General features: G+C 37.3%; 2 protein-coding genes across 12 annotated transcripts; one reads left to right on the top strand and one right to left on the bottom strand.

Moving 5' to 3' along the window:
- On the bottom strand, positions 274 to 5545 carry LOC109848577 (3-oxoacyl-[acyl-carrier-protein] synthase II, chloroplastic-like). Of its 11 annotated transcripts, none has more exons than XM_020418137.1 (10): positions 5112 to 5545; positions 4106 to 4584; positions 3804 to 4009; positions 3330 to 3533; positions 3047 to 3157; positions 2784 to 2871; positions 2409 to 2515; positions 2186 to 2254; positions 1992 to 2076; positions 274 to 589 (listed from the first exon to the last, which is right to left on the bottom strand). In XM_020418137.1, exons 2-10 carry the CDS (start codon positions 4131 to 4133, stop codon positions 453 to 455), a joined length of 1035 nt encoding a protein of 344 aa, XP_020273726.1. In that variant the 5' UTR covers positions 4134 to 4584; positions 5112 to 5545; the 3' UTR covers positions 274 to 452. The 11 variants fall into 11 exon arrangements, with proteins under 11 accessions (XP_020273726.1, XP_020273725.1, XP_020273728.1 ...); XM_020418136.1 differs by having other exon boundaries at positions 4398 to 4584; XM_020418139.1 differs by having other exon boundaries at positions 2409 to 2488; positions 4398 to 4584.
- LOC109847460 lies at positions 14149 to 14643 on the top strand. Its single transcript, XM_020416690.1, has one exon. It carries the CDS (start codon positions 14149 to 14151, stop codon positions 14641 to 14643), a length of 495 nt encoding a protein of 164 aa, XP_020272279.1.

Raw genomic sequence — 14819 nt, 5'->3', positions numbered from 1 at the left:
TAGGTGAGCTACCAGCTCACCTCCATTATTCTCTCTCTCTCTCTCTCTCTCTCTCTCTCTCTCCTCTCTCTTCTCTCTCTCTCTCTCTCTATATATATTATATATATATATATATATATTAATAATATATATATATATATATATATATATATATATATATATATATATATATATATATATATATACTTTCTCTCTTAGGATATAACTAGTATTTAGACCCGTGCAAAGCACGGTTTCTAAAAGATTTTCTACAAATATTGAACATGTGTAAAGTGAATCAAAGACGGTTACAATTTGCTCCTTCATATATTGAACATGAAAAACAACAAATAAGATCCTTGTACAGACAACATATAAAATTAAAAACCTATACAGAAAAACAACAAAAAAGGATACAAAAACTTATACAAACAACATATAAGATCCTTGTTGACATTAGGGCTTAAACTACCCTACAAAATAAGGGAGAAATGTGATAAATTGTTGCCTCGTTGAATGGAAAGAGAGAATGATTGATTCTCTGGATTTAGGCTTTCTTCGTCCTCCTTTTCTTGGCCTCCTAAAACTTCATCTTCAACTGTAGTATATGCTAATGTAAACCGCAAAAGAATAGTAGTTTGAGTTACAATTATGTTAAGGGAGAGAATCAGCATGTAGGAAACTATTTCAACAGGAAAAAATATTTTACTTTGTTCATACTTCTTCATTTATTACTTCATATTAGTCTTGAAGGTTTCAAGAATAAAAAAATATTATCATACATATTAGCCATAGATGGATTGAAGAAAGACCATATGATTATCAAAATGAACAGCAAGTATACAACTATATAGGTTATGTATGTGAAACCTTTGTGCTTGTTTTTACCTGAAAATCTCGTACTTGCTTCTACTGCTCAACTTGATATTGACCAACCACACTTAAGATTTCCCTGACAGCGTATTTTTCTCTTGAGTCTCTAGATATTTTGTCAGCAATCAGGGACCGATAGAATATCTTAACTAAAAATCTTCCCATTGTTACAACATAGTTTGCTGTGTCGATAAATAGCAGGTTACTTTACAAAATGGAATTCTAGAAGTAAAACTGACCTCCTTACTTGCTATTCCTAGTGCTCTTGCTCTTCATTCTCCTTTCACTTTTCAAGCAATTCTATAAATCATTGCCAAATATTACCGCTCCATTTTGCTCAGTTGGGGAGCGGTGGAAGTTAGGGAGCGGAGGTACCCTTGAGCGGTGGTTGGGCAGTGTTGAAAGATGTAAAGTCAATTATATATCATAAATGAAGCAGTTGCAAAAGCCTTGCTCAAGAAAAATGCATCCAAGACAACTTTATTCTCATTCTCACCTATTTAACATTTAGAGCCTTCTAATTTAGCATTACGGGAATATTGGCTGAAATTCTACTAAAACATAGAATAGCTTTAATGGTAAATTGCATTGCTTGAATCGAAATATGCATGAGGATATGTCCTGGAAGCTACATTATGTAGTTCCCTTATTGCTTCCGCAAAATCTCACTGAAAAATAATGCATTCTAAACAGTTATCTGACTCAAAAGCACATGAGATTCACTTTGAGCTAGAGAAATTGAACATAATTGCCCATTTTATTCCTCAAACAATTATCAGAACCCACAATAATTGCATAAATTGATCAAAAAACAATAATTGGTCAAAGGAACAGGAGTATATACACCCAAAAAATCAATAATTGAATTGAGCTAGATAAAAATAACATAGCTATCTGTTATGTTCCTCACGATAACTTTTCATTTCATGTTTTCGGATCCAATTACTTGCAAATGCCCCCCTTTAAGCACAATTTGGACAAAACTCAGAGATCAAAACCCTCAATAATTGAAGAAATCAATAAAAATAATAATGGCTCGATGAGGATAAGAGTTTATTTATGATACCTGAATCAGGACCGGGTATTAGACCAAGCAACACTTATTCAATATTCAATGTAAAAGAGAGATTATTTTTTACCCTCAGGGTGTGGCTCTGTCATATGGTAAGCATCGCAGGTGAAACTTCCTCCCAAAAATTCAGCATATATGTTTGCTCCTCTTTGCTATAGAAAGGAAGAAAAACAATCATGAAAATGAAAATATTTTAACAAAACATGATTAGATAAAGACTTCACATCACATCAAGTTAGTGGTAGCTGACTGTAATAAAACCTTAGCATGCTCGAGTTCTTCCAATAATAGTACACCTGAACCTTCTCCCATAACAAATCCATCACGTTCCTGTCACATGACAATTAAGCTAGATATTAACATAAATGTGCCAATTAATCGTAATCTTGATAATAAGTGATTGCACATCTACACAGGTATAAGCACAAATACAAAAAAAGTATCTCCTTTTGAACTCTGTCATCATTCATCTATCTATACATACACTATCCCATGGTCGTGAATCTTTGGTTGGATCATTGTTTCTTTGTGAAAGTGCCCGACATGCCACAAAACCTCCCAACCCTACGCATGTCAAGTATACAATTAATCCTGGACAACGACGAAGACGATGATATGTATGATGATTTATTATCATAATAATAACAATAGTTAATAAAGACCATGAAGGTAAAACAGTGAGGAAGAATAGCATTCATTAGCAGAAAGAACAAATACCAATATGTATTATTGCTGCATCAGAGCCACCACAAAGCATGATATCTTGCAAGATTAGCACACTTATGTACATAGAAAAAATGACAGTATATTTTCTTCTAACTACAAATAAGAGGGAGAACATGATAACTTACAGCTTCACCTCTTATGATATGGTTAGCTGCATTCAGGATACAGAAGTTGCTTGTAGCAGAAGCAGTTGAAATTGAATAGTTCGGGCCCATCCAGCCCTATAGTCCAAAGGGAAGAGAAGAAGGAACTTAGACGAAATTAACAATAAATTCTCAAAAATATTGAAGCAGTTGTATGCAAAGGTAGGCTTCTAGAAATTAACAGTAAATTCTCAAAAAATATTGAAGGATCAGTATGCAAAGGTAGGTTTCTTCAGATTTTGCTTTGGCTCACCATATCCATTGCTAGCATAGCCGAACTCATATTTGTAGTTGCAAAGGTAACACAAAAGGGGATCATCTTCTTGTATGAGACCCTCAAAGATTCGATTGCATCATTGAAGACCTATAAAAAATAGCATCCATCTTTATGAGTACCACGACTATAACATACATAAAGGCATAAAATAAAGATTAAAGTGTAACAGCTCAATTCATCAACATAATATGAGACCAAGAGCTGATAAAAGGAGGGGAAACAACTTTCCTTCAGATCAAAAATATTTTTGAAATTCTACCTTCATGCCACCCATTGCAGACCCGATAAAAACACCACACTTCGTCTTGTCTAGCTCATTCAAAACTTCTTTAGTAATTCCATCATTCACCAGAGCTTTTTTACCAGCAGTAAGCATGTAAAGCATAAATTTGTCCATCCTCTTAGATAGTTTTGGTACCACCCATCCATCTGTTGAAAACGATTTAATCTTTCCTGCAATTCTCTATAGACAAAAAGTTCAAATATCAGGGATCAAAAAAGGGGTATCACTCTTTACCATGCTTGCTTACAACATATTAATAAGTAGTAACAATATGACTATTATAAAGTACTAAAACCTGGAGTCTAACATGATGCTGTTGACATGGTCAAATGTTTCTATAAATTAATCTCACTTGAAACTAATTGATCATGTAAAACATAAGAAATGTCTACAAAGAAAGTATTTTAAAATGAGGTTATAAACATGAATTATGCAAAGAAGAGGATATACCGTTGGATAGCCGGCACAGTCGAAATTTTCTATTTCACTGATTCCACTTATACCGTTGAGGAGATTATTATAGAAAACATCAGGCTCGTGGCGTAATGGAGTCATGACGCCCATCCCTGTCACCACAACCCTTCTTTGTTTCGTATTAGTTCTTCTCTTATCTTCCACTTGCTTCGCAGGCTTCACAGCTATTGCCATCATTTTCCCTGAAGTCCAAATTTCCCAGCAGAAAAATAAATAAATAACTGCATATTACGTAGAAGGTAAAGTATCCAATAGCTAAAAATTTATATGTTATTCACCGTATATGAATGATTTATATGTGATCATTTAAGTCAAGAAAATGTCAAATGCACGGGATGGTTAAGAACCAAAAGCATTCATTCTTTAGTAAAAAAAAGGTCCAAATTAATGCAAGATATTGGATCCTCGTATTCTTCAGCATTATTCGTTTCTTGATGTCACGGATCAATTCAACACTGTTAATCTTTTCGTTGTTGATCATGTAACAAATCTCAAGGTTAGTAGCCCAATCAAGCCCCTCCAAGCTCCCAGTAGTGGCCTCCTCAACAACCTTTTCGACTTGGTTCTAACCTTGAAAAAACTCTTTCATCTTAAAACTCATGGAGCTCATACCTTCTGTCATCTTTCACCCAACTTCTGAACTACTAATCTGATTCTTCAGGCGTTCACCAAAGGCGTTAACTTTCTCCATTATATTGTCACTCATCTTTAAACCTCAAACCTTGTGCCAAAGAATAGAGGAGAACAAATCCTAAACCTTCAAATAAACAGAAAAATATCAGAAATCTTTACAGCACACATCTAATTAAGAGAGTCATAAATTCATTAACCTCGATTAAGTCATATAAAAATGCAAATATAGAAGAAACTAACAATTGAATTGCTATAAAAAAATTAAAAAAAAGGGCAAAGCCTCGTCCATGTTTGATTAAGGAGAGCTACAATGTTGGGAATTTTCACTCTAAGATGATCAATACCCATAATACTAAATTTAGAGAGAGTAGTCGCCAATATTGAATAATACTCGATGATACCTTTAAATTTTAGCACATTTGGACCATATTGTTCTGGATTTAGGGTTTATTCTGAACCAATCACTTACTACCAACAGGATCAAACAAAAAATTTCGAAGACACATCGCTAATTAGAATCAATACTACAATAAAGGAAGAAACTTTTTAGGGTTTTCCAAGTTATCAAACATGTAAGGATCAAAACACGATGATGCTTTCTTGAATAAATACCTAGTTAAAGAATTTGAGACCGAGACTTTAGGAAATTACCCCAGAATTGCACTGGAAAAGAAGAAAAAGAATCGAATCTTTTTCTTCTCTGCTGCTAGGTCTTCGTTCTTCTGCCTTGGAGTTGAAGTCTATGTTGTTGGCTTTTCCTTTCTTTTTCTTCCCCTTTTAATTTATGCGCGAATGAAGTCCTGGTAGTGAGCTTTGCAGACGGACTCGATCTCGGACTCCTTGGATCAGGCGAAGAGGCGAAGGTTGTGGAGGAGGGCCTCGGGCTTGAACTGGGCAAAGAAGCGGTGAATGAAGGGGAAGAGGTCGTCGCCGTTGGAGATGGCGGCGGAGAGAGATCTCTTCATTGTCGTCGTCGCCACCACCGGTTGAGAGCGGAAGTGGGGAGGGAGAGAGATCACGAGAGCGGAAGGGGGGTTTAGTTAGAAGAAAGGATGGAACGTGGGAAGTTTGGGAAATGGGCTTAGTAGAACGTGGGAGCACATAGATGACGTGGGTTCTCATTTTATTTTTTTCATTGCATAGAAACTTATATTACTGTTCATTATAACTTTTTGTTGTTCTCCTATAGTAATAAAGAAGCTTTTTCATTGGCAGCGTGCAAGTACGAAGATGTGCAGGAGCTTTGTTAATTTCGGCAGCTGAGGGCATTGGGTTTGGTGCATGAGGATTTCCTGTGCGGCTTTTGTTTTGCTGTTTTGGGAGAGATATTTGTGTGAGGGATTTGAGAGATTGTTTGAGGGTTTAGATTGAGTGATTGTAAACCCTAGTTGTATTCTCTCCCTCTAGTAGTAGATCTCCCCCCTCCTTGCCCCGTGGACGTAGGCTATTTACCGAACCACATAAAATTGGTTGTCTCGTTATTTGTGTGATTTGTAATAGCTTTTAGGTTCCCTCGACAGGTCAGTCCTAGTGTGATTTGTAATAGCTTTTAGGTTCCCTCGACAGGTCAGTCCTAGAACTGATGAGAGGAAGAACTGATATCTCACTTGGTTGAGATTCAGTCCTAGAACTGATGAGAGGAAGAACTGATATCTCACTTGGTTGAGATATTTTGCTTAAGGTTCTTATTTCCTTGGTGAAACAGGATTTTCTATTGCAACCTGACTCTTGTTGTGTTGCCGAAGTGCTGCCGAAATTTCCGCTGCGCGTAACAAGTGATATCAGAGCCCAGATTTTAGATCTAGGGTTTTGGAGTTTGGTGGAGAAAGATTCTTGTGTGAAGCTTGATTCTTGGAGTTCTAGGCTTCGGTGGAGATAGCATTAGGAGTTGCCGTTGGAGATTTCGCTTTCCTCGTGTGGATAGGAGATCTATTTAGAATCCGATCTAAGGTTCAGTTGGGTGGTTCCTAATTTCTATCAAATTTATTTTTTCTCTACAATTTGGAGTTAGTTTGCAATTTCTCTACAATTTGGAGTTAGTTTGCAATGAGAGAAGAAGGTGAAAGCAGCAAGTCGACGGCGAGTACAGTTCAAGTTAGTTTTCAAAACACCAAAATTAGTGTGGTGAAGTATGACGGTAAAATCAACTTTGGTTTATGGATGAGCGACGTACAGGATGCGCTAATGCTCAGAACTTGGAGGAGACCATTATGGTCCACGAAAGACCACCAAAATATGAAGAGGTGATATGAGAAAAAATAATTAGGAACGCTTGTGGGGTGATCAGATCCTATTTGGAACAGGAGTTGAAATATGATATGGTTGGGGTGATGTCTGCGATAAAGATGTGGGAAATTCTCAACAATAAATACCTTATGAGGAGTGTTGAGAACAGGTTGCATTTGCTGCGTAGATTATTCAGATTCCAAATGTCCAGAGGCAACTCGCTTGTGGCTCATGTGAACAACTATACGAAGTTGTTGTCGGAGTTGGCGAATGTTGATGAGAAGATATCGGATGAGTACAATGCGATTATTTTATTGGGCTCCTTACCGGATGAGGAGTATGATACCTTCGTGCTCACTTTGTTGAACGGGAGATCTTCTATCAGCTATAGTAAAGTGACTAACGCATTGACCAATTACGATTTGAGGAGGAAGGACAAGGAGACTTCCCGTGCTAGCACTTCAGGCGAGGCCTTGTCGACGAGAGGTGGAAGCCCATATCCGAAAGGAGGTAATAGAGGGAGGTCAAAGTTAAGAAGTTGTCATCAATTAGCAAAGAACCAATGTGTATTCTGCGAGGAACAGTGACATTGGAAGAGAGACTGCCCGAAGCTCAAGGAGAAGGAGAATGGCAAGAAAAAGGGCCCGAAGGCCAATGAGGTGAACGTTGCGAAAGGCGATAATTCCGATGATTCGTGCTTTTTTCTACTGATTACTCTGGAGATGAATTATGTGGATGTATCAGATTAGATGCTTGATTCCAGTGCTACTTATCATATGACCCCTAGGCGAGACTGGTTTGCATCTTTTGAGAAAGTCGACGGGGGTATTGTTGTCATGGGAAATGATCAATCCTGTGGCGTTTATGGGATAGGTATCGTGCGGATTAGGATGCACGATGGAGTAGTCCGTGAGTTGAAGGAGGTGAGATTTGTTCCTCAACTAAAGAAAAATCTTATCTCAGTTGGAGTTTTGGAGGCGAAGGGATTCAAGGTGACTTTCGAAAACGCTGTAGCGAAGGTTACTAAGGGATCATTGGTGGTAATGAAGGGAGTCCGCAATCAGAATTTGTATTATCTAAAGGGAAGCACCAAGATTGCTAGGTTTCTTCGGCTATTTCAGAAGCAGACATGAGCAAACTTTGGCACTATAGGTTGGGGCACACAGGTAAGAAGTTATTGTAGGCTTTGTGCAAGCAGGGGCTATTGAAGAGAGCCAAGAGTGGTAAAGTGAAATTCTGTGAGCACTGTGTTCTTGGCAAGAAGATGAAGGTGAAGTTTGAGACGGCCATTCATAGGACGAGGGGCATCATGGACTACGTGCACACAGATGTTTAGGGTCCCACCAAGACTGCATCACTTTGTGGTCGACATTGGTTCGTCATGTTCGTTGATGACTATTCTAGACGTTGTTGGGTGTACACCATGACGAAGAAGAGTGAAGTCTTAGATATATTTGTGGAGTGGAAGAAGGGATTGGAACTACAGACTGGGAGAAAGATCAAGACGTTACGATCCGACAACGACGGCGAGTACACATCAACCCCTTTCTGCAGCTATGTCGAGATGAGAGCATAGAGAGACACTTCATGGTTAGTCATACACCGCAGCAGAATGGGGGTGACAGTGAGACTAAATCGGTCTTTACTGGAGAAGATCTGATACTTATTGTCGCAGAGTGGTTTGGAGAAGATCTTTTAGGCTGAGGAACTTACATATACGAGCCACCTCATTAATAGGCTGCATTCATCTGCGATTGAGGGGAAAACCCTTATGGAGAAGTGGTCGGGAGAGCCAGCACACGATTATGACCAGCTCAAGGTATTTAGGTGCCCTGCATTTTATCATGTGAGAACAGATAAATTAGAACCTCGAGCTAGGAAGATCATATTTGTAGGATTCAAGCATGGTGTCAAGGGATACAAGCTTTGGGATCCAGTTGATAAAAAGATTATGCTGAGTAGGGACGTCACGTTCGATGAGGATTCTATCTTGAAGCTTTCCAGCTCTCATCAAGTGGAGAGCGACCCGACAGAGGAGATATCACAGGTGGTGGAGATCGATGCAGCTCCACATTGTCCAGATGGTACAATATCCATTAGAGTGCCGACTAAGGTGATGCCAGGCGAGCACGACGGTGATACAGAGGATACGGGTACTGATGTGCAGGATCAGGAACCGACAGTTCAGGTTCAGGATTCTATTGCGGTTCAGAGACAGAGGAGAAACATACAGATACCAGCACGGTATGTCGACACAGTTGCGTATGCACTTCCGGTGGAGAGTATCGATGAGTTGGTACCTACTACATTCAGAGAGGCCGAGTAGAGTTCAGAGGCTGATTCGTGGCAGGTGGCTATGTAGGAGGAGATGAAAACTCTTCATGAGAACGATACATGGGAGCTTATTGAGCTTCCAAAGGGGCGGAAGGCAATTGGTTACAAGTGGGTATACACGAAGAAGGAGGGTATTGAGGGCACTCCATTGATGTTTAAAGCTAGGTTGGTTGTGAAGGGCTATGCACAGGAGGAAGGTATTGACTATAATGAGATTTTCTCTCCAGTGGTGAAGCATTCTTCGATTCGGATTTTGCTAGCTTTGGTGGCACAGTATGGTTTGGAGTTAGATCAGTTGGACGTGAAGACGACATTTCTTCATGGTGATATTAATGAAGAAATATATATGACTCAGCCATTGGGATTCCGAGCTGCAGGGAAAGATAAGTTGGTTTGCAGGTTAAAGAAATCGCTATACGGTTTGAAGCAGTCTCCTCGACAGTAGTATATGTGATTCGATGGTTTTATGATTGGTCATTCATACACTCGGAGCTAGTTTGATCCTTATGTATATTTTCGTAAGTTGAAAGAAGGTGCGTACATCTATTTGTTACTTTATGTCGATGACATGTTGGTTGCCTCTACTTCTAGGTCGGCTATAGATGAGTTGAAAGTTTAGCTTTCAAATGAGTTTGAGATGAAAGATTTGGGTAAGGTGAAGCATATTTTATGGATGGAGATCGGCAGAGACAAGAAGAATGATAGAATTTATTTGACACAAGTGACTTATTTGAAGAAGGTTCTACAGCGATTTCATGTTAGCATGGATACGAAGCCAGTTAGTGTACCATTGGGAGCCCATTTGAAACTTTCAGCTGATCTTTCACTGAAGACAGTTGAAGATAGAGAGTTGATGTCGAAGACTCCATATGCGAGCGCGGTTGGGAGCTTGATGTATGCGATGATATGTATGAGACCGGATTTATCACAGGCGGTGAGCATGATTTCTAGATACATGCACGATCTAGGAGTGGGTCATTGGTGTTAGCCCTTATATTTTGATGATGTTCTTACAACCACCATTATCGGTACTAATGGCTTATTGAGTGTAAATATAGTAAGTTCATTTATCAAGCTCGTTAGTGCCATTAACGGAGGATGGATGGAATATACGCTACAACGAAGATATCCAAAGGAGGTGGAGGCCAAGAGATGAAGCAACGTTATTTTAAGAACGACAAATTCGAATACAAGCTTCATCCGATTCAAGCTATATCAAAGCTCAAGTATATTGCTCTCTATATGAGGATATTAGCTTTCTTTTGTTTCCCTCTCTAGTGCTAGAATGTAGGCAAAGAGTTACTGAGGTTACTTGAAGCTATTGGGAATCACACACACGTTTTCATACTTGTGTTTTTAAGCGTTTTTCAAAAAATACTAATTTTCACAAGTATGAGGACCTATCTGCAAAATTCTTTTTCCAAACAGTTTATTTTTAGTATAAAAAATATTTTACAAAGTTTCAGATTTTTCAGAGGTCAAATAAATATTTTGCAAATATTTCAAGTTGGGTTTTCTGTAAAATGTCAGAAAGCGGTCGACCGGTCCGGTCGACCGCTCCCATCGCCTTTCCTCACTATTTTCCAGAGAGGTCGTCGGTCGACCAGTACGGTCGACCGAAACCTCGACTTTCAAATCGGTCGACCGCACCGGTCGACCGAAGATGTTTCTGTTTGTTTTCAAAGTTTTCGAAGCAGCTTGCGGCCGACCGAATTTTTTGGTCGGTCGACCGACGTGATTTTTCGGTCGACCGAAGGTTATCTCGGACGACCAAAATTTTCTTTGGTCAGCCGCGACTTTTTTAAACGGTCGGTTTTTGCCTCGTTCACTGTGCTTTCACTTATTAGTGTTTGGCACAGTCTGAGCTGAGAGTCTGAAAAGAAGATTATCTTCCTAAATAGGAAGATTGGGTTTTTGTTTTTAATTGGTTTAAACTCTTTTATAAAAACCCCCTAGACTGCTTCTTCTTCCCAAGCCCTAACATAAATTTATTTGTGGGCACATATGATTAATCAATGTGTATTGCTATCTTTCAGGATAACCCACTAAAGTGATCAATTAAGTTGGGTTAATGGGTATTTAAATATAATCATGGGGTTATATGTGCAGATACCAGGTTGTAATTGTGATTTATTGAGGGGCTAAATTATAAAAGTACAACATCTATAAATAAGGGGTTATGGTCCCTAACCTAGGGTTACATTCTCTAATTCTCTACACCCCCATCTAGCTAGAGAAATTCGGTTTTAGAGAAACCCTAAGGTTAGAAGATCCAAAACCCAAAATCAAGATCAATCTATGGATTCAGGTATAAGCTTCCGCTCTTTTGATTATTTGTTAATCTCTTTGAATTAATCATGGCTATATGGTTTTAGATCTCAAGTTTTATGATGTAGATCTAACAGAAATGACACTGAAGGTGATATGGTGGTGCATATAGTAATTATATTATCTAAATGCTACAGAAATTTTGACTTTAGAATATGATGCAGGACGTTTGACGGACAATTTCATGGAGAAATCAGACAATTTTATGGAGAAATCAGACAATCACGAGCTAAATACAGATTTATACGTATTATTAACTTCCATAAAAAAACAATCATATCTTCCAACTCAGAAGGCGGATTGATGCGGCATAAACATGTACAAAAAAGTTACAAGTGCACAACCGTGTCAAGTTATAGTATAAAGATATAGATCCCACGAGGAAGATGTTTTGTAGGAGAAAATATAAAATCGATTCTTATGTTGTGTGCGTGACAAATATGAGTGATGAGTGAATGTGATTGTGAAGAGATTGAGAGAGTGAACATGGTGTGTAAATAGGCGCAAAATGTAAGTGAAAGTGGATGTGACAAAGAATGAATGTGATCAATAAGGCAAGAATGAATAAAATCGAGAAACAAATGAAAATCAAGAATGAAAAAAATAAAATTAAAGAATAAAAGAAAATGCAAGAATTTAAAGATGGTGGATTCAATTATAGATATGAGTAATCTAAAATTGAACCCACTTCTTTAGAAAATGGTAATTCCCTAGAGGGTTCTAGCCTAAAGGTGAATTAAATAAAATAAAAATAAACAAAAAGAAAAACTAAACCCAAGAGGGTTCTAGCCTCAAGGTGAATAGTATAAGAAATTAAAATCTAACTACAAAATAAATTATAAAATCTAAACTACAAAATAAATTACAAGAAGTAAATGCAAGAAAATAAATCTACTCTATAAGCATGAAATAAATCTAATCTATAAGCATGAAATAAATCTCTATAAGCATGAAATAAATCTAATCTATAAGCATGAAATAAATCTAAGGCAAGAGGGTTCTAGCTTCTTAGCTAACAAGAAAATAAAATCTAACTATAAGCATAGAAATAAATCTAAACTAATAAGCAATAAAAAAAATAAAAGAGAAAAAGAAAAGAAATGCAAACCTCTAAATAATTCTTCATCTTCATCTTCATCATCCAACAAAGAGAAGAAATATTTAAAGTAGTGAAAAAATTATTATTATTAATTGTAATAAAAAGTTATAAATTTGGAAGGCCTTCTCAATTAAGAGTAGCCCTCCTCTCCAAAAGGAGTTACAAAAATTTTTACACCTCTAACCCCTCACTCTCTACCCCTATTTATAGTAAACATCAGTGAATGAGAGCTCTTGGATCGAAATCTTATCTAAAAACCATGAATTTCAACCTTAGATTCGTAACAGAATGACGATGGCATCGATACCAGCATCGATAGGGGTATTGATGTTGGCATCGATGCTGGCATCGATGCCCAGTGGACTCTGATTGCTTTTCCGAAAATCCTTCTTCTTGTAGGCTTTGGGCTTGGGCCTTTTGACATTTTCTTGCATTTTGGGCTTTTAATACTGCATAAAATATTTGAAAGAAATTGTTTGGCATCATGGGCTTCATTTCTTCATTAAATCAAGGGCTTTTGTTGAGAGATGAGAGTTTGAGATTTATTCTTCATTAACGTGCAATTAAAGATAAAAACAATTATTACTGGTATATTTATTCATATCAAATAGATAATGAGGGTATAAAATTATAATAAAATATGATTATCACGGATTCTGACATACTATATATGTAAATCGCCTATCTTGACGAGACGGAGTCAACTAGGTTGTCAGATTTTTAAAATCTCATCAGTAATACCCAGTTTTGGCTGAAATCCAAAAATAATCAGCTTTTAGTTTATTTTTAGTAATATAGTTGGAGTCTATTTAGATTTGGAAATAAATTCAATATTAGAGTCAACTTAGATTAGGAAAAAATTTTAATTTTGATTTATGATTCATTTTCTCTATTATTAGGAGTCTTTTTAGAATAGAATTTGATACTTTCTATTTTTTTGTAATTCTAGTCTTACTAGGAGTCTTATTTATTTTTCTTTTTAAGAAGAGTCATGTAACCCCAAAGAATAATAACTTTTCATCAACAATTTTTTTTAATATTTTATTTGTGGATTCGAAGTTCTTCGTGGATTCGGAGATCGTTTTTTGTGGATTCAGAGAACACCCCTTGGTGGATTCCGAGGTTATCACTTCTGCGTTGCGTTAGAATACTAGTTGCTGTATTCTGTGAGCCCACGGTTGGAGAAGAACAACATTTTTAGCTTATGAGGAAACATCATTCCTTAAATTTCCTAGTATCTTTTTGAAATCGACTACGTTGCATGAATACGTGTACGAGTACGGGTACGGACATGTCAAATTTATAAAAGGTAGGATGCAGGGATATGACTGTATAAATATTTATATACACATATTATATTTTAGAATTAATTATTTATATGAGAACTAAGAATGAGAATTAAAATTCTTATAACATTTTTATTTTTCTCTTATCGTGTGGATTATAGATTGAAAAATTACTAGTTTTTGAACTTGACATCCAAACAAATCTTCAAAGTCATAAGTGATAGATTATGTTAATAATCTTATATATATTATTATATATAGCATGTAAATATTCTGTTGTTATGATTCCTTAATTATAGCAGGCAATACACTATCTTTCATGGTATCAGACTAGGTTACGAACCCTAGCCGCCGTCTTCTTCCGTATCCTGCCTCCCTCTTCTTCCTCTTCCTCCACCTTCTCTCTTCTTTCTCCATGGCAGAAACCAACAAGTTTCATCCCGCTTTGGCTGTCAACAATATCAAAAACTTCATCCCAGTCATTCTTGACATGGAAAGCTCACAATACAATTCTTGGGCCACATTATTCAAGATTCACGCAAGGGCCTATCAAGTCCTTGACCACATCATTCCACTGACTTCAACAGCCACAGGGAAGAAGACATCTTCGTCCAAGGATGCGAAAACCGAGGACAACGACCTCTGGGATCGTTTAGACGCCATTGTCCTTCAATGGATTTATGGCACGATTACTAACGACGTTCTCCCTACCATTCTTGAACAAGATGCCACGGCCATGGATGCTTGGAACCACTTAGCCGATTTGTTCCACGACAACAAAACCTCCAGAGCCGTCCATCTTGAGTACCAACTCTCTCAGGTTCGACTTGATGATTTTCCTAACGTTGCAGCCTATTGTCAACGTATCAAGACGCTTGCGGATCAAAGGCAATACACTATCTTTCAATAAGGAACCTCAGCTATGTCCAATAAATTTCAAAAGTGGATGTATCATGTAGGATATATGTCCAAAAGATGTATGCCAAGTGTTTTAAATTAAAACATGTATTGCATAATCGAGTACATGCCCAAATAAATATATGCATATATACAATGAGTGTACAAAGAGTATGGATATGAGTACAG

Source organism: Asparagus officinalis, chromosome 7 (genome assembly GCF_001876935.1).
Source record: "Asparagus officinalis chromosome 7, Aspof.V1, whole genome shotgun sequence".
Taxonomy (NCBI): Eukaryota; Viridiplantae; Streptophyta; class Magnoliopsida; order Asparagales; family Asparagaceae; genus Asparagus; species Asparagus officinalis.
This window is presented reverse-complemented; position numbering and strand designations above follow the sequence as displayed.